The following is a 25981-nucleotide window of genomic DNA, read 5'->3' as shown; positions in this document are numbered from 1 at the left end:
AGCCCTCTGGCTTTGTATTATGTTATCACCTGCAAAGCCCACAAAATCCACAAACTTTATGAGTCTACTCCCATTGCACAATGCTTGGTACAGTAATTAACCCAAGAATATGATTGTTTTGCCTGAAACCACATGAGAAACGACAACAGCCAAGAGTAAGATGGTGCAGTATTTATTTAACCAATAGAATTTGCTGAGAAGAATGCACTGGATAAACAACAAAGCTACATCAACACAACATCAGTAATTGTATCGTCGGGCATCCATTTCTTAGGGGAGAAGAAGGGTTGGTTGTGGAAGAGGGTGAGTGAAGGGTAAAAGCCAGAATTGGGCTAGGGCTAAGACTTAAATGATTGGCCAGGGTTAGTTGTCTTGGGAATCTCTAGAGGTGGAGTTTGGTGGGGTCTCGGAGCAAGCAGGTGAGGTGGCTTTCTACTCCTGCTTCTTCCCTTTCTTGCCCTCCTTCTGAGTAGGGGGGGCCTCCGCCTTGGCGGGGGGGCTCGGTGGCAGGGACACTCGGCTCAGGAGTTGTGACCACCACCTTTACCGTCATCTTCTCCTCCTCCTTCTCCTTCTTCTCCTTCTTACTCGACTTGGGTGGCGCTGAAAGAGAAGGTAGGTTTCAGTTTCCCAAGCTTGATCAACATAGTCTGGTTCATTTTATACTCCAGAATTGCATTTTTGATCTATATCGAGGGGGACAGTGAGATTAGAGCATGCAGTGTTTTTACAGTGGGGCGACAGCTAAGCGTCACGAAGCGGCTAACCTACTCCTAGTGAACAAAGCAAAACAGAATCCACAACCATGAAAGTTGTGAAAGCTCCCTAGCCCCAACCCTAACCCTACTAGAGGATTGTGAAAGTGGGTAGGAGCCAGGAGATGTGATATAAACACAGCGAAGCGTGACTGAACTGAAATGGAAAACATGCAAGACACACAGCATCAGTTCATCTGAGGGGACCCCCACACGCCGCATCTCCTCGACATCTGCAACCACCGGTGTCCGAAAGAAGCTTCTAGAACTCACCGGTGTTCAGAGCGTTCTCTAGAGAGAACTCCAAGCTGTGGAGAGGAACAGAAAGAGAGAGAGACAGCGTATCGCTGTTGTAGTATCGCAAGACTGTGCCTGTGTGCCTCCAGAAGCACCCACCCAAGGTCATACCTGGCCTCCTTGTCATCACTGATGCCGAGGATGAGGCGGTGGTAGTTCTCGATCTCAGCCTCCAGCTTCATCTTGACGTGCAGCAGGTCCTGGTAGTCCTCCACCTGGCGCTCCACCTGGGAGCGAACCTTCGTCAGGTCAGCCTCCAGCTGAAGCAGGATTTTGTTGAGGCGGGATATCTCATTGTTGTAGCGCCTCTCTGTGTCAGACAGGGTGTCCTCCAGGGAGCGTATCTGGGGGAGGGAGGAGAAATTAGGAAATTAGAGGGGAGGGGAGGAGAAGAGAGGCAAGGGGATGGGAAGGGGAGGGAAAAGAGATGAGAGGAGAGGGGTAGAGAGAGATAAGAGGTTGGTTTGGACACTAAACAGTGTTTGGATTGTGATTTTTGGTTGAGATCTGATTGGTGGGTAATTGGTTGTCTGTGGAAAAATCATTTCCTGATGGAGAACACGCCCTGCTTTTGAATACCCTTTGGAAAGACTCATGTTTGTTGAAATGCAAATCACTTTAAACAAATAAACTTCGGATAAGGGGTTAGTTGTTTTACGTGTCTGTTTGAATTCCAGTGGTTTTGTGTGAGGAGCAAAAGATCAAAGGGAGAAACTACTTGTTAATCACAATGCTAGCTGTAATAACGGGGTACACTGACTTGGGAATGTGAACGCTAGGTTACTCCCACAATGGCCTTTTATACTCCCTTTCAGGAGTGTGTGTGTGCGCACCGGTTTTGTCTTTGACTGCAGAGAAATGAAGTCAAGACATACTTTACATCCTCTGTCATCGCGTCTGTACAGCTGTTGCTGTTATCTTTGCTCAGCGGAGCCTATTGCCACCGCAATGCGCCTCCGGACATGTCTCGTGACTGTGTGTGTGTGTGTGTGTGTGTGTGTGTGTGTGTTACCATGTTAAGCATGGCCTGGGTGTCAATCTCCAGAAGCTGTCTCTGGCGCCGGAGGTCGTTGAGCTCCTGCTTGCTAGATTGCAAAGCCTCTGTGTTCTGGGCCACCTCCTCCTTGATGTTGTCAAACTGGAGGGAAGAGAGAACGGCAGCGAGGGAGACAAGGAGGTGGGAAGGGAGGGAACAGAGGGAATGAGAGAGATTAACGGAGGGGAAGAAGGGTGCAGGACTCCTGGTCCATAAATGAAGCACCAGCACACCTTGCTCTGGTACCAGTCGTCAGTGTCCTTCAGGTTCTTCTGGGCTAGCTTATCGTACTGCCTCCGCATCTTGTCCAGGACATCGCCCAGGTTGGAGTTGTTGGAGTCGATCTCCACAATCACCTCAGAGTCCTTAACCTTCTTGCGCAGGGCCGCAACCTCCTGTAATAGGAGAGAGGGGGAGGAGAGGAGATGGCCAAATGATGTCATTAAAGCTGTGTTTAATTGGGTGCACGAATGCTCGTGGTGTGTGTTTGTGTGTGTGTTGTCCTTACGTCACTGTGGTCCTTCTTGAGGAAGGCCAGTTCCTGCTTGGTAGACTCTATTTGACTCTCCAGCTGGGCTTTGTTCAGCAGGGTGTCATCGATGACCTTCTTCAGACCAACCAGATCGTGCTCTACGACCTTCTTTGCCTGCTTCTCAGACTCCAGCCTATCAGAGGGGGGAATGGGAGTTTAGGTCAAGCCCACCACTACTTTCCTGATTTATAAGCCAACATCTTAAATATATTATCATCATTATTAATATAGGCCTGTCTGAAAATATAGCATGTTGTGCAGTAGGTGCAAGAAATTCCACTTTAACCCCAAAATAAGTATAATTTTTTTAGTCAAGTCTATATATCCTACATACTTATTCTTAAAGTCCTCATTGGCCAGTTTGGTGTTATCAATCTGGAGCAGCAGGCGCGCGTTTTCAAGGGTCTTGTCCCGCAGCTGCGCAAAATAATGAAAGCCCGGGAGTCAAGCATTAAATCTGACAATTCAAAACGAATTAGAAACAGCTTATATATATATTTACTGTTATATAACGGTAGGCTATATGTATATACAATTGTATATGTATAGGCGTATATATACAATTACTTTTGAAGCAATGCAGTTGGAATTGACTTACATTTAAACCAAAGACTACAAAAGAAAATATTGAAAATACAAACCTTTTTCCTGAGGTCCGCCACCGGTTTCTCGATTTCTGCCCAGTCGCGGCCTACCGGCACAGCCCGCTTGGCCAGGATGTCGTTGATCTGCTCCTCTAGATTTGTGTTGGCGCTCTCCAGCTGCCGTACCCTGCCCAGGTAGTCATTCAGACGGTCATTCAGACCGCGCATCGTCTTCTTGTCGTCCGGTGCGGCAGCGGCGACCAACGGACCGTTGGCAGAAGAGATTGGACCGTTCGCAGGCTTCTTTTCCGGGTCTGCGCGCATCACGTTTCTGAGACCCTCCAAGCTCGCCACGGACACTCTCGAGCCTCGTCCGCCAGCCCCACCGAACATGCTACCTGCGCTGTTCCTAGCCATATTAGTGATAGTCGGATGGACAGTGCGTACAAGTTGACAGTGTAGAAGAGCAACGTAGCCAGGTTTAGCTGTTCAGGTGATGGGGAGATGCAGGGAATTGTTTTTATACCGACGTTTGACGCCTAAAACCGGCCCCATGGCTCCTATTGGCTCGGTTGTGACCATCACACCTCCGGGAAACAGGTTTGGAGTTGTAATTCCAGAATTTCACCTCGATTTGTTCAGATTGAATGTCATAATTTGAACTTGGCTTCATATGATTGGACATAGGCAAATACCTACAGGAAAGGGGAGGTCATCGCCCCCCTTTAAATGCAGGTGTTTTTCTGAGTCAAGGTGTCTTACGCACTTGTCCTCCTCCTGACTTTTTTCAGTCAGTTCTGCTCTGTCATCTGATTGTCAACCAGAAACGGTACTCGGCAAGGATGTCGAAGCCCGGTGGATTCAGCAGCCAATCCTCGACACCAGCCGCCGGTAAAGCGGGCGTGCTCAAAAGCTACCCGACTATCTCCTCTGCCAAGGCCGACCTAATGAGCCCTATGGCATCCGGTATGGATCCAAAGGACCAGTCGGCCAAGTCCAAGGAGAAGGACCAAATGGTCGGGTTGAACGACAAATTCGTAGCTTTCATCGACAAGGTAGGATTTAAAGCAAAACGTTTTTGTCTTTCTCACTGTAACCTACCAGAATATTGATGCAATTTGCATACATTTAAAATTAATTACGTTTTGTATCCTTTTTACTTTTCTTGTTTACTCACATTGGGCTTAAAGGGTCCAGTTTTTTAACATCAGAAAAACAATCAAATAGTTTGACACTAGTTTACAAAAAGTGTACACAATGCACGGTCAAAGCATGTTACCTGCGGGAAAATGTAGGACTCGCCCGCTTGTCACTCCCTTTGTCAGGCACTCCCTTTCCGTGCTCCGGGCTAGGAAAAGTATGAGCGTAGCCTGCGTTAGGCTCCGTACATGCTAGCGTTTACTGCAACCAATCCAAGACACACTGTACCCTATGCACTGACAGTAGGAAACTACCCGGGGTTAACTGTCTGCCGCCTCAGTCTCGCCCCCCAGTGGGCAGGTAGAGATGTGCAGTTATGTTAGAAAGTAATTCCTCACTACCAATTAAAAGTGTCCCCTCTGCAATTGTTCATGTTTGTCTCTCTCACACACACGCACAGACACACATGCACACACAGTGAATTTATGCACAGACTGCACACAGTTAACCTTAGCTACGGATAAATATACTCTCGCCAAGAGCGTAGTAGGTTTGACCACAGGCATTATGGACACAGACGTTGGCAACAAGGGAAAGCGATTTATTCCCTTGATTTCCATGTCATGATATAAGTACACACTTCAATAACATTTGGCATATCGTGTATTTGTGATAGACGTATTAAATATATCAATGATACCGCTCCACCCATTCACCTCCAGGTCCAGCACCTGGAGCAGGAGAACAAGAAGCTGGACACAAGGCTGAAGATTCTTCTGGATCAGGAGGGCTACAAGGGCAACATTGAGGACATCGTCAGCCAGCAGGAGGCTGACCTGCAGCGCCAGATAGACGGGCTCGACCTGGACCGGAAGAAGCTGGAGGCAGAACTGCTCAAGAACCAGAAGGAAGTGGATCACACTCGACTGAGGTGAGAGGCTGGCTGTTGTTGTCCTCGCTGCAACAGTCAGGGGAGGTTGGGGGGGTTTAGTTTTTTTGGGGGGGGGGGATCCGCCAGTTCTCACACACACACACACTCACACACACACACATTGAGATGGAGAAAACAAGAGACTTCCCATCAAATCATTCAGACATGCTGCTGCTCGTCACTCCAAGACCTTCCTGCGACTGCATTCAAAGCCACCAAACCCTCTCATGACCCCACCACCCCAAATCCCACCTGAACATAAGCAAGGATCTGTAAGGAGGAGGGATACAGCACACCTCCCTCTCCCCTCCAGCCCACCCCTTAACAGGGGGCCCAGAAGCTTAGAGTCTGGGGAGAATCAGGGCAGGGAGCCAGGCTGGTGGGCTATGTCTGGGCCATCCATTCACTGGGTCTGGGTCTGTTTCTGGTTCTGGGTCTGGTCTAGCTCATCTCAGCCCAGTGCCACAGGAGGTCTATTTGTCAGTCTGACTCTGTTTGCATGAGAGAGGGAAACAGAGACCGTGTGTGTTTGGGTGATGACGATCCATTAGGATGTGACAGTGAGTGACTGTGTGTGTGTCATCATCCATGTCCTGAATCAATCCTATGTGTGTGTGTTGTGCAGCTATGAGGACGAGTACCAGAAGAAGACTGAGCTGGAGAACGAGTTTGTCATCAACAAGAAGGTGACATGGTTTCCTCCACCCCCCTCCCATTCTTCCTCCATCCATATATTCCTCTCCTGTGTGACATCTATATCTCCGTGTGTGTGTGTGTGTGTGTGTTGAGGACGTGGATGAGGGACACCTGGCTACAGTGAACCTGGCTCTGGAGCTGGAAGACCTGATGGGAGAGCTGGAATTCTTGAGGCGGGGCTTTGATGAGGTAGGACTGACTGACAGGCCTCACTGGCCAATCCCATTTAGGTCACACAAGGGATTGGATCCGTGTTCCTAATTCCCGCCCCCTCAGTCAGGTCTGTCATACGGATGCACTATACCTGGTGGAGGGCAGAGGGCGCTATTGATTTGTTCTCCTTCACAATAGATGACGTTGTAGTGTGTGTGTTTGTAGTTTTGTTTAGTTTTGTTTTGTTTGCGACCTTGTGGGGGTCTTTTGCTGGGCCCCAGAACTTCAAATGCTCTGATCAGGAACTTTAAGGTGCTTTAGGGTTAGGGTTAGAATTACTTTAAGGGTTAGGGTTAAGGTTAGGGATAACCCAATTCTGAATGGGAGTGAATCGCAGGCTACACAAGGATAGAAAAACAAACGCGCGTGTGTGTGTGTGTGTTTGTATAGGAAATTAAGGAGCTGCAGTCCCAGATCCAGAACGAGACAGTCAAATTGACTCAAGATAACAGGCGTGCTCTGGACATGGACGAGATAGTGGACAACGTCAAGGCCCAGTACAGCCAGATGGCTGCCAGGACCAGAGAGGAGGCCGAGCTGTGGAATCAGAAGAAGGTAGGACACACACACACACATGCATACACAGGTATATACAGACATACACACATACGCATCTACTCATACACATGTGCACAGACATGCAGTACACATGATGCGCACGCGTACACACGCGCACACATACACACATACCCATGCAGAAACAACATACACAAACACATGTACACGTGCGCGCGCTTACAGAAATACGGTTCATAATGGTTGGTTTTAATCTCTTTCTCTCCCTTTCATTTCCACTCCATCCCTCCCCACTCTCTCTCCTCTCCATCCCTCTCTCCTCTCCATCCCTCTCTCCTCTCCATCCCTCTCTCCTCTCCATCCCTCTCTCCCCTCCATCCCTCTCTCCTCTCCATCCCTCTCTCCCCTCCATCCCTCTCTCCCCTCTCCTCTCCTCCTCAGATGGATGACATGGTTCTGAAGGCGGGAAAATACGAGCAGGATGTGAGGGACGTTAAGAAGGAGATCGCTGACATGCTGCGCGTCATACAGCGACTCACCGCAGATCTGGAGGCCCTCAGGAAGAGAGTGAGACACACACACACACACACTGACACACACTCTCACTCGCAGCAGTCACTGACACTGCTCCTCCTCTCCCTACAGAAAGAATCTCTGGAGAAGGACATCGAGGATGCGGAGGTGGCAGGTGTGAAGGACGTGGGCCTGGCCCGGGAGAACAAGCTCCAGCTGGAGGAGGCACTGCGACGCGCCAAGCAGGACATGGCCCTGCAGGTCCGGGAGTACCAGGAGCTGATGAACCTCAAGCTGGCTCTGGACATCGAGATTGCCACCTACCGCAAGCTGCTGGAAGGGGAGGAGAAGAGGTGAGGAAGAGGAGGGGGGGTGGATGGAGGAGTATGTGTGTGTGTGTGTGTGTGGGGGGGGGGGGGGTAGGTGTGTGGGTGTGTGTCTGTGTGTGTGTGTGTGTGTGTGTGTGTGTGTGTAAAAGAGAGAAAGATTGATTATTAAACCCTTCTGTGCTTCCTTGGCAGGATGAACGATCACATGCGCCAGTCAGGTGAGGTGTTCTGCATATCCTCTAGTTCCCTTTTACCAGGCACAAGCCTAGATTCCCCATCCATGTACAGGTTGTCTTTGTTGTGTATTTGTGTTTGTTGGTGTTTGTCAACACATAGGTCCTTCTTAACTCCACCGTGTCTCTTTTGCTTAGATTACTAAAACATACCAACCAATCCAGTCCTTGCTTGCATGCAGACCACGAGACACCGGCGAAGATTCACAACATCTCCAAGCCCCTCCTACCTGAACCCGTCACCCAAGCAACCAGCCCCATCCCCACAGCTAACTACGCCCTCAAGAAGCGTCTTCTGATCAAAGTCGAGGTGGACGAGGGGCGGGTCATATCTGAGAGCTCACACTACGACGACTAGCTCAACCGACTGTCAATCAAATTATGTCCCTGTGGTAACATCGCACTGCAATATACCCACTGTTTGTGTTTTGTCTTAATGGTTGATGTAGCCCATGAATTGTCTGGTGAAAACATTCAAAGTTTAGGAAGGAGAATTATTTTCCTCAGTGAATTAATTGAAGTCTGTGTAGTAGAATAATACTCAATGTAAAGATTGGCCGAGTCTTATTTCTCCTTCCTTCAGCACCAGCAGCACTCACTTTCTCTCCAATACATGTTTCTCTAGTTCCAAACTTTCCAAACCAGTATGGTTCTGTGGTGTGAGAGAAGTACTTTCTTGTGTCTCTTCATCATGTCTAAAAATAAAATCGAGTCATCATACTTTTCGTTTGAGTTTTGCACGTTTAATGGGTGTATGTGTGTGCGTGTGTGTATATATATCTGGTACAAACGGCAGTTCCTCCTGTTTGTCTCAGGCCAGCTCTCTCAGGCCAGCTTAGTTAAGATGCGAGACATCTGCTTCTCCTGCCGTCTAATCGCAGGAACGCCAAAACATGGCCGACGGACAGATCTGATGCCATGTGGACTGACGTTGCGCTCCATTCAGCTGTTTACTGAAAGAGAACGTGCTGTTCCATGTGCCGTGTGTGAGGTGTGTTCTGTCTGCCGGCCGGGCAGGAAGGAGGGAAAGCGAGAGTAAGGAGGATTCTGGGAATGTCGACGGGTGACAAAGAGAAGGACTGAGATGAAAGAAAAGAGGTGTGCAGGCAGGGCTGCTGGAGGGAGAGACAGGTGGGCCTTTCATCTCTGACTGAATTTCGTGTCTGTCTCGTGTCAAGAGCTCACACATACAGGCGCACACTCTTGGCTTTGGCTCAAACACATCTAATAAACGGTCAACATGCACACATTCATTTGCCCTGTTTCAAGTCTTGCTCTATGCCTTCTAGTCTCTCTCGCTCTCTGTCTCACACACACACACACACACACACACACACACACTCTTAGGGAACTCCCCCCCCTCCCGTGTTAATAATTCTTCGTCCTCAACGTCATATAAATATTCTGCCCTCGCAGAGGCCTGTTAGCTTGCGCCACAGCCTGTCTCTCCCCCTGATTCATAGAGCAACCTCTCACGCTATGTTGACAAATGTTGTTTAGAAGACCGCTATGAAAAGTCAAACACAAAGACTTGCTGTGCAGCTGTAGGGAGGTAGGGAGAAATGCGACTATGAGCCAATACAGTCAAATACACGGGACATACAGCACATTTTTGTACTTGATACAGGTCCATGGTTCATCTTCCATCCCGGACGCTGGAGAGATAGTGTTAGTGGAGAGTTTCTTTAGATGCGTTACTTTGGAGTTACAGCAAAGTAGCTGGAGTGTTACTGCAGCGTTGTCATCTCATGAGCGTGAACACTATGGATCTGCTCCCCATTCGACATGCATGGGAATGGACATGGACCCTTGTGTTCAAAACAGGGATAGATCCCTGGGCTGAAGTTCCATAGGACTGACAGCCCCCCCCACACACACACACATCGTGGGGCCCTAAACAAATGTTCAGTTTGTTTATCGGCGTCGGCCGGCCCTGCACATACCAGTAACCAACACCTAATCTTTTCCTTCTCACTCCTCCACCGCTCAGGCACATGTGGCCCTCCTCCCCCTCCTCTCTCTGCCCAGTCCCACCTCTTTCCCTTTCCCCCTCTCGCCTCGGCCTTTCCTTCCTCTCTCATCCTCCCCCTCGTTCTCCCCCCCACATCCTCTCTAACTACTGTCAGAGATGGAGCATGGGAGGACGGGGAGACGTTTCTGGCTGCAGTGATTGATGGAGCGAATTTATGACCCATTTAGTAGACTTCCACTGAGTCTATATCTGTGTCCCACAAACTCCTTATCCGAAAAAATCACTGCCGTTCTTCCAAACACAGCTAAAAACACATCACTTTATTAACCGAACAGGATTTGTACAACTCTTTATTTTTTTCACTACTGGCACAAATGCTTTGAGTCACACTGGAAATGAACTAGGGTAGCGTAGCATAGCACATCAACAGGCTTAGATGGATATAAAGCCGCTTTTCCACTACTTCAGATACTGTACCGGCTAGACACGACTCACCTCCATACGCAGTAGTACTTGGTTTTCCTCTGCAACCCTCCTACCTGAACCCCTCGCTCTGATGTCTGTTTCAACGCAACACTCACTTGCTGGACCCTTTTGTCGGTAACACATAGCGTAACTGCACCTCAATAAACAACGGCAATTGACATATCGACTAGTCCACTGGAAAAGAAAATGACGGCCACTATCATAGACAGCGACTCCTGTGAAGTAGCTTGGCGATTGAAACATTGTGGCATTGTGTCATTTCTGGCCAATTGGTAGTTTGCAGTGTTTCCCGTTAACTTTTGAACATCGCCTAGCCTCCTGGACCCACGATGGAGGTTCCATCCCCCCAAAAAACTCAGGATACCAGGTACCAGACTCGACAGATGAAAAAACGAATTTGAGTCGAGCCGAAAGGTGTAGTGGAAAAGGGCCAAAGATTGGTGACAAGATTTCCCGTGTGTTAGAGCAGCGAGATTATTATTTCCACAGCCAGACACACTGCAGATACTGAATAGACACTCAAACAGATGGACAGACTGGCAGCCAGACAAAAACAGATGAGACAGTATGAGTTGGGGAGAATATTGGATCATTACCCCATCGTTTTGTCTAGACAGATTGGAGTGTGTTTGTTCCCTAGACACCCATTCATGTATCTTTCAATCCATTTTCTATTCTCCATCCCTCCTCTCACTCAATCCCACAATTCGTTCCTTCTCCCATCCAAATATCTCTCCCCATATCCCCCAGTCTTCTCAGAGAGCCATGTCCTCTGGGTCCTGAGTCCTGGTCCTCCAGCGGTCCCTCAGTTTATGTATGAGCTTCCTGGCTGGGTCGGTGTACTGCCTGTTAGCCAGGCCCAGCACCAGAGGGACCACGGCCATGGAGCCGATCCCGGTGCAGGACAGCACGATGTGTGTGGTGGGGTTCCCCACGGCTTCCTCCCTGAGGAGGAAGGCCACGCACACGTGCGTGTAGATGATGTAGGGCACCCAGCATGCCAGGAAGGTTAGCGACACCGCCACCACGCAACGGGCGTACCGCAGGTTCAAACGCTGCTCCTGGTCGGAGACCTGACCGCCCGCCGCCCCCCTCCTCCGGCGCCCCCCCCCCTGCTCCAGCGAGCGGTGCTGCCGGCAGATGTCCCTCAGCTGGCCGCGTGTGATCCACAGGACGCGGCCCGTCATGGCGGCGATGGACAAGATGGCGGGCACCAGGAGCCCGTACACCTCCAGGTAGATGAAGGCGTTGGGGAACACACGGCGGTACGAGCAACACTCTTCCCCCTCCGCCTCCGCGCTCGTCGAGCAGTTCTCCGGCGCCGGCGTCCCCGAGCTGTTGACGGGGCAGCAGCCGTTCCAGTCCGGGCCGGCCCGGTTGTTCCAGCCGAACGCCGGCAGCGAAGCGTAGAGCAACGGCGGCGTCCAAACGGCGAGGAGAGCCAGGGGGAACTGGCGGTGGACCCAGAAGCTGCTGTAGTGCAGCGGACTCACGATGCACATGTAGCGCTCGTAGTGAACCATGACCAGGTTGAACAGGAAGGCCAGGAACAGGAAGTTGGGGAAGATGTGGACGAGGAGACAGGAAGTGAAGCTGAGGGGGCGGTTCAGACCCATCCAGGGGATGAAGGGCAAGGCCACGCCAGTACACAGGTCTGCCACCAGCAGGCTCAGGAAGAAGTAGTTGGGCGTGTTGTGGAGCTGGCGGTTGGAGCCGATGCCTACGATGATGAGCAGGTTGGCGAGGATGATGGCGGTGGAGAGGGGGATGGTGATGGCGTAGATGAGGCGGGCCTCCGAGAGCGGGCGGGAGGAGGAGGTGTTGTGGTCCATCGTCACGGCAACGTCAATGGTTGTGCTGGTTTTGTGGGGATGATGGTCAGACCGGCTCAGTCACTTCCTCCTCCTCCTCTGGTTCCATCATAAAGTCCTGAGGAGAGAGATAAATACAGATAGATCATACTTCAGGATGATGATACTTCTGGATGTAGATAGATCAAATACCAGAGAGATGACAAGGCAGATAGATCAAACACTAGATGGATTCAGAAAAATATGATACTGCACCTTGCCAACAACAAGTATGGCCAGAGGAACCATCTTTTATTGTAAAACCCTATGTGAAATGTATTCACACCAAACCCGGAAGTGTTAATTTACTGTAACATCAGAAGTGAGGGCACCTGAGGGTGGACCAATATAAACACTCAATGGGAAACATGAATACTCCTGGTGTGAAATTAGCACTGGCAAAAAGTCTATACAAACACACATGATTGGATCCAAGTTGATTCATTGGTTAAATTGGTCACATATGGAACAAATATGTGTTTACCATTTAGATGTGTCCCCTTGTTCCTCGTACTCCCCCATACCCTACAGAGATCACTTCCGCTTTCACCAGTTTTATAGGTTTTGACTTGTGACACAATGGTCCTGAAATACTCATTCTTAATCACCCAATTTTTATGTGTTTGTAGCCTTGCTTGGGGGTTGTAAATCCTCTATCTCTTAGTGACATAAACTGGTTTATGTTTGGTCAGGCTGTTACGTAGTAAACTGATTTGGGATGGGTTGACTGATGATATACTGATTGATGATTGATGTGCCCCTCAGGGGACTGGACTGAGTGTCCTGGTGTGATCTGATCTCTTTCAGGGACAAACATGAATCAATGTGTGTGTTGTGTTTGTGCCTATGTATGTGTGCGTGTGTGTGTTTGTGTGTGTGTAAGAAAGAGCTCGAGAAGGAAAGGGATACACAGATAGACATGGAAAGAAAGAGAGAAGGAGTGAGAGAAAAAGACGTGCGAGGGAAAGAGAGGGAACAAGAGAGAAAGAGAGCGTAAAGGGGGTAGAGATGGAGAGCAAGAAAGAAAAAAGGCCAAGACTAGTGAAGGAAAAAGAGAGAAGGGTGGGAAAAAGAGAAAAAGAAAGGGAAAAACAATCTCTTTCTGTTGTCCCCAATGTACACAAACTCATCACAAAGGAAATGTGATATCAAACATGGCTCCCTGAACAGCTTGAGGGGGAGCAGGACCAGTCACAACGGACCACCACCAGTCAATAATTGATGAGTGCGGACTCTGGTTTTGTCACTCATTGTGCTCTCTGTATTTTGGCGTGCCAGTTTGCTGTGTTCAACAAATCCTCACAGCACAAGCTGAAATGAAATGACACCACAAAAAGATATCACACCATCACCTCTCATTATAACACTTTCCTTTATGGCTGTAAGGCTGACGTTGCTTAATTATCTGTATACATTTAGCTTGCGTGTTAATGTGTTTCAGTTAGGTTTGAGCAGGTTTCACAAGTCTGCACAACTGAAACTTGTAACTTATTCATTTAGTAAACTGGTGTGTCAGATCCTCATTTTCCCTCACACACACACACATACACACACACACACACAGACACACAGATAGACACACACACACACCACAAACACATATATACACACGTATAAATGAAGGCTTACACACTCACCCGCATTAACACTCACACTTCCCCTGACACAAACGCCACATTAAGTAGACACAAGTACACACACCGATACCCCTCCACACACACGTAAATAGACACACCTACACACGCACGTCAAAAATGTCACATAAGGGTGAGCCAAGGAGGTATCTCCTGTGTTTATAAATCGAAAATGCTCAGATGTATTTTCAGCGATAAAGATTACAGAAGTGAGTTAAACGTCTTTTTATGAGTGTCTTCGGGAGAGATTCTCACACGAGCAAAGGATTCACTTTGTGCACACAAACATGCACATGCACACACATGTACAAACACACTCACACACACACACACTTACACAAACATACTGTCCTTTCTGAAAGGACATGGATAATGCATGTCTTTCTGGTGACAATGTTCGGCTAACAGACAGCCCCAGTGACATTATGTGCGTCACACACAGACTAAATAATGTTTCAGTTGATGTTGCTCCAGTCTACTACATGTGGTGAGATAGGAGGAGGACAACAGAATAACTAAAAAATGATCAGTAGTTTATGGTTTCTCTTCTTTTGCACATTGACAAGATGTTCCGTCCAATAATGTATATGATTTGGTACAAAACTAAAGCAGTCATATTTAAGTAGCACATATATATGTATGTGTGTGGAAATGTATGTGTGTAAAGATAGATATTACATAATGAGGGAGTTTATTATTATTTACGTTTATTTGTGATAAAGTGGTGTAGAGAAGGACCAACATAACTCATGGTCTAATAAAACTCAAATAAAAAGATACACAAAGTCCCAAAGTCGGATAGAGAACCACTCACCTCTTCAGGAAAGAGGATCCAGAGAGCCAGTGATCCATGCCAGACCCTGTCCTCAGTAGATCCCTAGTTGTAATCTACTGTCCAAACAGAACAACTCCTCCTCAATTTCCAAACGATTTCTGCCAGGGAAGGAGAGATTCACCCAGAACCTCACCTCTTTCTGGGAAACAGAACCAGGCCAGGTGTAAGCTGGGTACTGCTACACACGTAGACCCCTAGAAGAGCCTGAAGTTGAAAACCTCTTGGTTGGTCTTCCTGCACACACACACTCTTTCCCTCTCACGCTTGTCAGTGTGACAGATGCTGTCTCTCACTCCAGCTGATATGCCAGACCTAGTCTATATCTCTCCATTGTTGTATCAGACACACTGCTGACAGGAATATTGGTTCAACCACAGATCAGAGGCTCGTTTGGTGAGACTGACCCAGTGAGAGACGATAGAGAGAGGGACAGGGAGAGAGAGAGAGAGAGAGAGAGAGAGAGAGAGAGAGAGAGAGAGGGAGAGAGAGAGAGAGAGAGAGAGAGAGAGAGAGAGAGAGATGGAGAGAGAGAGAGAGAGAGAGAGAGAGAGAGAGAGAGAGAGAGAGAGAGAGAGAGAGGGACAGAGAGAGAGAGAGAGAAAGAGAGAGAGAGAATTAGAGAGGGGCTTACTATCAGATGCTATCTCTTAAAGGGGAAGCTTACGCCACAACAGGAGAAGTGCGAGTTTGTGTATGCCGGTGTGCATGTGTGTGTGTGCAGGCCTGGCTTGTGTGTGTGTCTGACGGTGCTTGTGTGTGCGTGTCCACTCCTACGTGTGACAGGAGTTTCTGTCTCACCAAAGCGTCTGACCGATGCATAGCCAGCAACCAGCATGCTAATGAGGCTCATGTGTTTGATTCGTTAACGTGTACATTTCAAACAGCTCATTTTGCTCCAGACTTATCGGTGAGCGTTTGTAAGCAGTGAAACCATGGCCAGCCACATTAACAGATAAAACATTGACGTGTCCTAATAGATAAGACGTGGGCCTCCTCGCATTGTGTATGTGGCCCAGCCAGAAGCGTCGTCCCCACCATACGTATCTCGGTCCTCTCCAAACATTTACATCCTGATCTGTGTATGTATAAATTCCCACAAGCGGTCAAACATGCCTCGCTTTTAAACAGGCGGTCAGATTGACAGCCGTTGCCGGCCGAGGGTCTGTGACGTGAGGTAAACACGGCGGACGCGCTCGGCGATAGTTTAGATAGACGTGGCAGGGAGAAGGATGGCTCGGGTGGTGTCCAGGACCGTTGGAGAGGTGGGGGGGGGGGGGAGGGAGGGGGAGGGAGGGGACTGTGATGGTGTATGAGGGGGGGGCGTAGTGGTGTGTACGGTGGGGTAGAGGCTGCTGTGATGTGTGTGTGCTTGTGTGGGGAGAAGGGTGGGTGGATGTCTGGTGAGAGTCTGTGTGGGGAGGGGGGGTGATAAGAAGGTCAAACATGCACACCCTCCAATGTCGGTTTTCTAGGGAGACATTAAGCAGATATGTACGCACACAAAAACTGAAAAAGCAAGAATACACACCCACGCACCACTCATACTCATGGAGTAAAAGCCCATTTCAAAATGGGTTGGATGAACCTTTAGCTATCTGGGTGACTGTTCACGAGCCTTGAATGCCTCTATAAATGAACTTTTGAATTTCACAAAAGTGGCCAAAACTAAATGTAAGCCAATAAAAGGGTCATTCATTCATTCACGTAGTTCAGCCTCACAGCTTATAGAGCAGCTGGAACTGTTTGCTAACTGCTGGCTTGTTACAATACACTGTCTCAATTATCCACGCTATTGAATTTCACTTTCCAGACAGATGGTGATCCTGACAGGATCTGTCCTTTGTTACTCTCTCTCTCTCTTTCTCTCTCTCTCTCTTTCACGCACACACGCAAACACACAGACACACTCATACACACATACTCACACATGCATTCATCTTTGGGGCCAGCGATGGCAGTCCCCTGATGGATGACCAAAACATCCTCGCAGTGGTTAATCATACACATCCCAGGTGTAACCTGGCACACACACACAAACACACAGGAGGAAACCAGATGCAGGAAAGCAGCACTTGGGCACAGGGACACTGCAAGACCTCTGCTTGTTCTCAATGTGATGGTTGGAAGGGAGGAAGATGGAAACAATGGAGGGAGATGAGGGGAAGAGAGAAAGATGAAGCTGTGGATATGGTAGGAAAAGGGGGAAACTGAGGAATGGAAGGATGATCAGATAAAATGGAGAGAGGACTTAAAGTGTGGCGCTGATGAGGATGAGAAAGAGGAGGCAGAGGAGAAAGGGTAGGATGGAGGGATGGGTGAATTGAATAGCAATTGCCATTGCAATAGCTGGGAGGGATGAAAGCATGAGCAGGAAGGTGATGGAAGAGGCTATACCGTACATCACATCCTGTGTCAGGGCACCTCCTTCCTGTGCAGATGGCCGGAGATGGCTCCATAGGCCGTCACAATACCTATGACCAATCCCAACGCCTCGTCTTGTCCTAGCAACCAACCACAACAGAGAGCACAGCAGCATTAATCAACTGTGTAATCCCTGTGTGATGGGTGATGACAACAATCGGGACTGGGAGCCTATAAAGTGCCACTCAACAAGCCTATAAAAGGATAATGCTGCTGTCTTTATTTTACAGTAGCTTTTACTCTTGCAGTCTTCACAGATCACACATGCGCTCTCTCGACCTCTCTCTCTCAACACAGACGAGCGCAAACACTCCCCAACACACAGATTCTCTTTACCCTTCTCCCCATCTCCTGCCATTTCACCCTCACCACACTGACACCCTTTTCACAAGCGTATTCATAGCAACGGGACGTGGATCCTGGTTAGCTAATGTGCTTCCTGATGGCCACATGTATGTCGGCCACGGTAATAAAAACGCCAACATTGCGACTTCCTCACAGAACATTAGCCTCTGCTGATGAGGGCCCTGGTGGAGGGCGGACGCGGCCTGTCACCCACCCCGGGGAGACGCAGGTCACTCTGGTCTGACCCAGAGTACGGTGACCTTGGATGACCTCCGCAAACCCTGTGTACCTTCACCCTTCTGAGACGCCGCTGGGACCAGTTCAGGTGACTACGTCGGAGAAACGACCTTTTCTTTTTCAAACTGTGTGTGGCTGTGTGTGAATGGCCAGAGGTCCCTGGTTCAAGTACCAGTGAGGGGAAAGAGAGGACTGATGAGCAGTGTGACTACCCCCCGTTACACTCACATGGTCAAGTGCTTATGTTTTAGGGGGGTTCAGAGTTAGGGTTGGAATTTGTGTTAGAATTACATTGAGGTTGGGAGACAACATTAGGTTGAGCTATGGGTTCGGTTTATGGGTTAAGGTTAGGGGATCTGGAAAACAGGATTTTGAATGGGAATGCATTGTGAGTCCTCACAAGTATAGCAATACAAACGTGCGTGTGTGTGTCTGTGTGTGTGGGAAAGATGGGCCTTTACAGACATAGAATTGGTGGAACTCTGGAACTCTGTGGCCTGACTTTTTGATCTTACCCAGAGTGTTCCAAACAGAATCTTAATGAAGATGATAGATTAAACCCATCCTATTCATGTGATGGCTGTTTTTCCTCTCGTATAGACTGCTATATACAGACTCCAGGCTTACTGACAACCTTTAAGATGTTATCATTTTCTTAATTGTTCTTGTCTGTCATTTAGCTTTATCTTGCCAGTTGAATCACCGACCACAGAGCCAACGAAACAGAAGAATGTTTCACTACAGAAACAATTATGCCAGCAAGTGTTTATAGTTCAGTGGTAGAGCGTGGGGATGGGTAATGCTCAGTGGTAGAGCAATTGACTGCAGATGTTAGAAAATAGTATCCACTTGTATGTCTCTTTTGATAAAACATTGTTAGGTTTGGACCAGTCAACGATCCACACCCATGAACAAATCATTTAAAGTTGTCTTTAAGGCAGACCTGGTTCACTATAACCACAACTAAAATCAACATTAGTCTGAGTCTGTGACTCATCATTTGTCAGAGGGATGAGTCTCATCTAACCTCTCATGAGTTCTGTTAGCAGACCATTACATCCTAGTCCAAGGACTAATTTCTCACAGAAGTGTTTTTTTATAAGCACAGTTGCAATCTAAAAGACCACAAACCACAGATGACATTTAGTAAAGGGTCAGAGATCACAGGAAATGAGCCTGTATGTTGTTTCACAAAGACAAGCACAAACAGAATTGTTGCACACAGCTGGATGTTTATATTCGTCAAAATAATTCACAGTTTGCTTCTTTTTTTTCCAGTTTATAACAGTATTATCATTCTCATGTCTCATGCAAGATTGCTGTAGGGGAGGAATGGATTTGTATGTGTAATAACTAACGACTGAGATGTATCTATGTGGTGTGTTTGAAAAAAGGAGAAACTTGGGTTTAAATCATTTTATTGGATGTTTCTGAGACAGAGTTGAGGCCATTGTTGCTTTTCAACAAAGTTAACATAACTTCATCATGGGAAAGAAAACAAATTCATGTCATAAGGATTTTAAAATCAATTTGTATTCAATTTAACACTTTGAAAAGGCATCAATATAACAATGAATGTGTGTCACGCATGACACCATGATGGTCATGCCTGGAGTTCTGTGAGTTCTTTGGGTTCTAAGGTGGAACCAAGGAACATCTGAGACTGAGGACATTCTGTTATGAATGGAAAAATACCACACAAGGGCATTTTAAAGAGGGAGGGAGGGAGGGAGGGAGGGAGGGAGGGAGGGAGGGAGGGAGGGAGGGAGGGAGGGAGGGAGGGAGGGAGGGAGGGAGGGAGGGAGGGAGGGAGGGAGGGAGGGAGGGAGGGAGGGAGGGAGGGAGGGAGGGAGGGAGGGAGGGAGGGAGGGAGGGAGGGAGGGAGGGAGGGAGGGAGGGAGGGAGGGAGGGAGGGAGGGAGGGAGGGAGGGAGGGAAGGAAGGAGGGAGGGAGTTCTCCATCCATCTCCAGATCAGAAAACACAGAGGAAGTCTGTTTGAAGGTTTAAACTTCTGACTGAGATGACCACCCTCCACCTCTCCCCCTCTCACTCCTGCTCTCTACCGGTCAGGTCGCTGAAGACAGAATACTTTGGCACGATGATCTCCTGAGGCTGTGACTGCCATCGAGGCCTCCCTGAACCGAGAGATGGGCGGAGGGAGAGAGAGGTGAGACACAGAGGCATAGATTTCACACACCCACACGCGCGTTGCCGAACGTGCACTTTAGGACAGTGTGCGTGTGCGTGCGTACCTGTTGAGTGTGAAGGCGAGGATCTCCCCCGTGTGGCCGCGGTACTCTGACACCAGGCTGCCGGAGCGACCGTCCCAGAGACGCACCACGCCGTCCAGACAGCAGGTCGACACCACTGACGAAGACTCCTCCCAGCGCAGGTGCACGATGCCGGCCTGAGGAACACGCGCGCGTGAGGCGTGGAAAACACACACACACACACACACACACACACACACACACACAACACACAGTAAGTTAGACACTAACACCGTGAGAGGCTGCTCTTCGGTAGGGCGGGCCTTAGTAGTGCGTTTCGTTGCCAAGGAGAACAGAAAGCATGGTTTCAAAAAGTCCAAGCTTGCCACAAAAAAAGTGTAACTAGGAACTTTAGGTTAAAGACTGTAACAAAAATAGTTGTAATTAAACAACAGAAAATAGGCAAAAAGGCTTTTACATGTTTTACCATCCCCACAGGGCTTCAATCAGGCCAAAGTTCCACTCCTCTCGCCGCCGGCTTCTCCTTGTCTGCTCTGTGAAGTCTACCTAGCCCTCCTGTGTGGCAATCCCTCCTAATTCTACCCAGGTGTGCTAATGCACACCCATCTTAGGAAATGTTTGCAGTAGTGAATGATTTGTAGTCCCGCATGACCTCAGCCACTTGAGGGGGACATATCTTCCATCTAGCACCCAGCCTCTTGTGGTGTCACAACACACACACACACACACACACACAATGAAGCTCATACAGTCGAGTAAACAGACAAAATACAACACTCACGCGCACACACACACACACACACACACACACACACACTCTAGCACAGTTGTAAGCCTGTACACTTAAATGCACACGGTCTTTTGTTTACCTCGTGTTGGCATTTGTGTCTCAGGGTCTGTGTAGAGAGGTCATATACGGCCAGAGTTCCATCCAGATACGCCACAGCTACCAGGGGCAACCTGAACACACACAAAACGTGGCGGTTAGATCCACAGTCCTGCACCGAGGCGTCATCCTGCTGACGGTCAGAGGCGAATATCTGATCTCGACTTCGTAGGGGGCATTACATTGAACGTTTCCTGGGGGAGACGCACCAAAAGTTGTGCTGTAACACACCGCTTATGTTAAACTTAAAACCACTTATTTACGTGTCTATTATCTGCACAAGTGAGCTTCACTGAATACAGGATTGGGGGGGGGGGTCGTCATGTCGCCTGTTCTCCTCCACTCACACGTGACAGAAGCCCACTGACTCCACCGAGTTGCTGTCGTCCTCCTCCCCGTCTCTGGCTGCTTTGGCCTGGGAGCCCTCCAGAGAGAACACCCCCACCACCTGGATCAGTCACGGGACAGGACAGGGTCACAGAGAGACACAGCGACAGCAGACCAGAATAGGTGATAACTGCGGAGGCTTCGAAATACAAAGCCCAGAAAGCCCATGGAGAAATCCAATAGAGAAAAGACTTTGATGCAACGTGAATTAAACGTGTCCAACTGATGACAGGTTCAAAGTTGAGGTTAGGTTTAGGGAGGAGGTGTTTCCTGGGGGTATGGGTGTGGTGTATTTGCGCTGGCACCCACCTTCCCAGTGGCCGTGTTGATGAGCTTGGCACAGCCGTCCACAGAGCCTGTCAGCACCAGGGAGCCGTCCCTGTTGACAGTCAGACACGTCAGAGCCCCCTTGTGGCCATCCTGGCCTACAGCAGGAGAGAAGACAGGAGAGGAAAGGATTACAATATAGCAAATAGAACCATGTGATGATGTAGCGCTGTGGGACCGCGCGTGTGTGTGTGTGTGGAACCCGAACCAACCCCGGACGTACCTTTGATGACGTGGCTGGCACTTCCCTGCTTCAGGTCCCACAGACGCACCATTCCATCCTCGTAGCCCACCACCGCTCTCTTACCTGGGCACGCGCACGCACACAAGTTTCATTCAGAACTCTCTTCATAATCACATTTTTAGAATATGCCTCTTTATGAGGTCTCTCATCCTCGCCTTCCCAGCTCTCCCTCCCCCCTCCCTCCCCTCCTTCCCTCCCTTCCTCTCACCGTCCGGTAGCACCTTTCCACAGGTGGCCTGGCAGCCGGGCCCCTGGAAGGTCTTACAGTCTCCTCCCGGTATCTTCCACATCCACACGTTACCGTCAGCCGTCCCCGCCAGCAGCACAGGGGCGCACGGGTGCCACTCCAGCCACTGGGGCGGGGGGGAGACACACACACTGGGCTTGACTAACACGCAGACATAAAGACACGCTCACAGATGCACACTCAGTCTCACACACACACACACGCACACACTGGATTTGACAGACGAAGGCACACTCCCAACAGTGAACACTCAGTCACACAAACGCACACACTCTCTCTCTTTTACACACACACACACACACACACACACACCACACATCCCTACAGTGTTCCTCACCTCCAGATCTCCCACCTCAAAGGACCAGACCTCCTGCTGGCTCTCCACCTTCCACACCTTGATCAAGCCGCTCATGTCTCCCGTGGCAACCAGGGACGAGTCGTGGCTGAACGTGGCGCACGTCACCGAGTCCTTGTGGCCTGGGGCAGAGCACACCAGAGAAGCCACCTTCAGTCTACACCTAACCCGAACAACAACACACTACCAATAACCATTACAACAAGACAGTACTGGAAGGAATACTGCCTGTTATCATTTAAATTTGGATTAGAAACCATGTCTCGGAAAACATTATTAGTGACATTGGTCAAACTCGTGTATAAAGTCAATCTCTGTCAACAGTGACAGTGAGTGTTGCCAGGGGAAAAACAGCACAGAAATGCTTCACACGCATCGTCGACATTTTCAGATGTCAACAAGAACATTGAGGGCTGTCTGCCGAATCACAAGTCAACATATTTAGACATTCCTGGATCCAGAAGGTGCATGTGTCTGATGGCGGTTCAACTGGAGCATCTGACCTGTGCACTGGAAGAGCACCTCCCCATCGCTGAGCCTCCATACGTAGGCCTGATCGTCCTCTCCTCCCGTCACGGCCAGGCTGTTGGTGACCGGGTCCAGGCTCACACAGAACACGGAGCCTGGAACACACAGCCAGCTGAGTAACGTTTAACTGCCAATGAGTTCCCTCTCATTCGTTTTCATTTGTTAGTCTGTGTGATTGGCTTGTTGTGTCCTATCGAGGTGAGTTGAGGGAGCCGACCGGTCCTCGTTGCGTTTAGGTGAACCGGCCGTCGACTCGTTCGTCAACACAGAGGAGAGTTCCTGGACGGTTAGGGACAACGAGGAAGGCACCTGTGTGTTTGGAGAAGGTGAGCTCGCTGTCGTCTCGCTCCGACTCCATCTCGTCCTCGGTCTCCCACCCTTCGTCGTCGGCGTCGCCGTTCCCTGCGTCTCCGAAGTCCACATCTTCAAGCTCTTCAGCCAGCTCGTCTGTGTGGGTCGCGGAGGACGGGATGAGGTCAAGCATTTTTTTTAACGCATTTCTTGAAACTTTCGCATATTTTCTCAAAACTGTCAATGCAAAACCAAATCTTCAAATTTTGTTCACAAAACCTCTGATATTTCACATCATACACACAGCCAGTCAATAGACAAAACTGCATTTTGTAGAAACTACAACAACAACAAATGTAACACAGTGTATAGGTCATGTAAATACAACAAAACCATTTTTACTGTATTTAGTAAACACAAACAAGTATTAAAACAACAACTTAGCACAATTAATATATTGTATATTGTGTACAAGTAACACAGTATGTGTCTGCATGTTCAGCACTTGCATATAGCCCAAAGAACAAAGAAAACTCGAAATAAAAAGTATTGTCTATGCACTCAAATATTGCGTAACTGCAAAATCTTTTGACTGCCCGTGTTTACAATTTAAACAAGTTTACAAGTCCATCAGTGCACAATGTGTGTAAGTGAGTGTTGTGAGTTTTGCTAAATGCCCCACATGGGATTTACGAACGGTGTCTTAACTACCTGAACTTGTGTGCGAACACATTTGTTCGAAAGGTTTAGAGACCATACTGAGCATCTTTGGTTCAAGGAATCTGGTATAGTGCTTTAGCATCTCATAAACTGTAACATCGGAAAAATATACATGTTACCTCCGCATATAACTGTTAGCTAAAACGACATTACATTAGTGCTTGAACCAAGACAGTAGCTATAGCGCTACATTGTAATTTTACTCATGTTAGCAGGTACAATCATAGCAGCTTACCGGGATTTTGCTCCGTTTCGTTCAGCTCGATGACTTCAATGATCTCTTCGTCTCCGTGAAGCTGTATTAAACTGTCCTCGTTGTCCATTATGAAATATGGCAAAAATAACTCTTTTAACAAAGATTTACCAATGCTTAGCTAGCTTAGTCTGCCAGCTAGCAATAACCTTAGCCCTTGTGAGCTAACTTGATCGTTGTGGTCCTTGGTAGTTATTGAAGCTCTAAGGTATGTTTCTGTGTAATAGTATTAAAAGACTGCAGTTTAAAGCTGGTGTACGAATTCCAAAATGTCAAAGTTTACTTTCTGGTGTCCCCATGTTTTCCTACTTGGAACATGTGTGGGAGAATTCAGACGCTTCGAGATGACGTTTTCGTAAGAAGTTCGCAGCTGATTGGTCAAAAAAACGCTAGTGTTGTTGGGATCGCTTTCAGTTTCTATAGTCGCCTGTAGGTACCGCCACAGACAGGAGAACGTTTTTTTATCGAGAGAGACCTGTGGGGAAACTGACTTACCCCCATGACTACATTACATGTAGGGCCTATTCATTTAGCAGACGCTTTTATCCAAAGCGACTTCCAAGAGCTTTACAAAAGTGCATAGATCAGTAACAACGAGATAGCCCCAAAAACATTGCGTGCAGCCAATACATGAAGCATACATCGTGAAAAGCAAATAAGTGCCAATTGGTAGAAATCTAAGAGCATGTAGTTAAACAAATTACAATCAAACAACAATCAACCTCAAAAGTGCAAGAGTGTACTTGTAGGAAAGCAAGCAACAATAACATAATTCACAGCGAGTAGTTCAATCAGTTACCAACAAGTGCAACCAGCTCCTCAATAAGTGTCATTGTGTTACTGGAGGAAATGAATTAACATTTGATCCAACAAATCTTGTTGTATCAAGTACTGTTGTACTACCGGAACAAGTGCGTCTTTAGCCTTTTCATGAAGGTGGGAAGACAGTCCGTGTCTCTGATGGAGGTGGGGAGGTGATTCCACCATTGGGGGGCCAGACAGGAGTAGAGCTTGGGTTGGGAGCGGGCGCTCTTGAGAGGTGGGACCACCAGACGGTTGTCAGAAGAAGACCGAAGGTGGTGGATGGGGGTGTAAGGCTTGAAGAGAGACTGGATGTAGTCAGATTCAGTCATTTGAGTAATAAAAACCCATTGCCTTTAATATCCCTCGGGCAGATAATTTGTATTTGTTGGATGACACCAGTCAAATAACATCATCTTTGTTTAGTAACTTGTTCAGGAACTTGTAACACTTGTGACCTAATTGTTAAGAGTCAATGATTTTAAACAGTTCTTCTGCTGTGGCTCTGCCAGTAACTTGTTTGTAGAAAAGCTATTCCTCCCTCATGTCATCTCCATCTATGAATCCAACATAAGTTATCAATAAACAGTCTTTGTTACTGTCATTGGCTTCATCCATCTGCAGAGAAAAGCGGCTGTCACGTACCTTATCGTTAAGCTGCTCCTCTATTTCCTTTGACATGTCATAAATGCACCTGCTGATGGTGTTGTCGGACAGAGGCTGCAGTGTCATCAAGCATAGTTAAACCATGTCTGTAGCACAGGGAAGTATTAATTCCTCTGCTATTGTGTGCAGCTTTTTACACTGTGCCACTCGGTAAGGTAAAGTGCAGAATATCCTCAGAGCAATACAAATGTCACCATAAATCAAATCAAATTTAATTGTATAGCCCTTTTTACACTCAAGCATGTCACAGAGGGCTTCACATACACCCATAGAACTGCCCCTCAACCAACCTAAACCCTCAAGGAAGACAAGGAAAAACTCCCTCTAATGCTCCATAAATGCTCTCAAGCATTCATGTCATGAATTCTGTCGAGCAACTCGGATGTTAATGTTCCTCCTGAGAATGTGGCACTGTATATTATTTTCAGATGGATCATGTTTTACTTGGTATTGGATCAATACCAAGTTTTGCAGTTTCCAAATGGTCGC

At 48.2% G+C, this 25981-nt stretch overlaps 4 protein-coding genes across 4 annotated transcripts; 1 reads left to right on the top strand and 3 right to left on the bottom strand.

Moving 5' to 3' along the window:
* Window positions 1-156: 156 nt before the first annotated feature.
* On the bottom strand, window positions 157-3621 carry LOC146261622 (keratin, type I cytoskeletal 18). The gene is made up of 8 exons (XM_084668145.1): window positions 3262-3621; window positions 2955-3037; window positions 2597-2753; window positions 2322-2483; window positions 2065-2190; window positions 1164-1396; window positions 1029-1063; window positions 157-603 (listed from the first exon to the last, which is right to left on the bottom strand). Exons 1-8 carry the CDS (start codon window positions 3619-3621, stop codon window positions 383-385), a joined length of 1377 nt encoding a protein of 458 aa, XP_084524271.1. The 3' UTR covers window positions 157-382.
* Window positions 3622-4006: 385 nt separating this feature from the next.
* Window positions 4007-8481, top strand: LOC146261621 (keratin, type II cytoskeletal 8-like). The gene is made up of 9 exons (XM_084667855.1): window positions 4007-4259; window positions 5067-5275; window positions 5901-5961; window positions 6065-6160; window positions 6575-6739; window positions 7142-7267; window positions 7346-7566; window positions 7735-7760; window positions 7958-8481. Exons 1-9 carry the CDS (start codon window positions 4047-4049, stop codon window positions 8131-8133), a joined length of 1293 nt encoding a protein of 430 aa, XP_084523981.1. The 5' UTR covers window positions 4007-4046; the 3' UTR covers window positions 8134-8481.
* A 2507-nt stretch (window positions 8482-10988) lies between these two features.
* Window positions 10989-12080, bottom strand: LOC146261620 (G-protein coupled bile acid receptor 1-like). The gene has a single exon (XM_084668471.1). The coding sequence runs from the start codon at window positions 12063-12065 to the stop codon at window positions 10989-10991; it is 1077 nt and encodes a 358-aa protein (XP_084524597.1). The 5' UTR covers window positions 12066-12080.
* Window positions 12081-19498: 7418 nt separating this feature from the next.
* Window positions 19499-24387, bottom strand: aamp (angio-associated, migratory cell protein). Its single transcript, XM_084668734.1, has 11 exons — window positions 24008-24387; window positions 23071-23208; window positions 22737-22856; window positions 22216-22355; window positions 21840-21984; window positions 21611-21694; window positions 21370-21485; window positions 21021-21121; window positions 20657-20747; window positions 19809-19963; window positions 19499-19691 (listed from the first exon to the last, which is right to left on the bottom strand). The coding sequence occupies exons 1-11, from the start codon at window positions 24093-24095 to the stop codon at window positions 19616-19618; spliced, it is 1254 nt and encodes a 417-aa protein (XP_084524860.1). The 5' UTR covers window positions 24096-24387; the 3' UTR covers window positions 19499-19615.
* Window positions 24388-25981: the final 1594 nt, after the last annotated feature.

Source organism: Hypomesus nipponensis, chromosome 12 (assembly GCF_054491055.1).
Source record: "Hypomesus nipponensis isolate SF chromosome 12, ASM5449105v1, whole genome shotgun sequence".
In the NCBI taxonomy this organism is placed as follows: Eukaryota; Metazoa; Chordata; class Actinopteri; order Osmeriformes; family Osmeridae; genus Hypomesus; species Hypomesus nipponensis.
Note: the sequence above shows the minus strand (reverse complement) of the source record. Positions and strands in the feature narration are given on the sequence as shown.

Coding starts and splice junctions, on each gene's coding strand:
- LOC146261622 (XM_084668145.1), bottom strand. CDS start 3,621: ATGGCTAGGAACAGCGCAGGTAGCATGTTCGGTGGGGCTGGCGGACGA. Junction 1,064..1,163: donor AGTGATGACAAGGAGGCCAG/GTATGACCTTGG, acceptor TCCTCTCCACAG/CTTGGAGTTCTCTCTAGAGA. Junction 604..1,028: donor AGAGAACGCTCTGAACACCG/GTGAGTTCTAGA, acceptor CTTCTCTTTCAG/CGCCACCCAAGTCGAGTAAG.
- aamp (XM_084668734.1), bottom strand. CDS start 24,095: ATGGACAACGAGGACAGTTTAATACAGCTTCACGGAGACGAAGAGATC. Junction 21,486..21,610: donor TGCCAGCCACGTCATCAAAG/GTACGTCCGGGG, acceptor CTCCTGCTGTAG/GCCAGGATGGCCACAAGGGG. Junction 19,964..20,656: donor GACACAAATGCCAACACGAG/GTAAACAAAAGA, acceptor CGTGTTCCTCAG/GCCGGCATCGTGCACCTGCG.
- LOC146261621 (XM_084667855.1), top strand. CDS start 4,047: ATGTCGAAGCCCGGTGGATTCAGCAGCCAATCCTCGACACCAGCCGCC. Junction 5,962..6,064: donor AGTTTGTCATCAACAAGAAG/GTGACATGGTTT, acceptor GTGTGTGTTGAG/GACGTGGATGAGGGACACCT. Junction 6,161..6,574: donor TGAGGCGGGGCTTTGATGAG/GTAGGACTGACT, acceptor GTGTTTGTATAG/GAAATTAAGGAGCTGCAGTC.
- LOC146261620 (XM_084668471.1), bottom strand. CDS start 12,065: ATGGACCACAACACCTCCTCCTCCCGCCCGCTCTCGGAGGCCCGCCTC.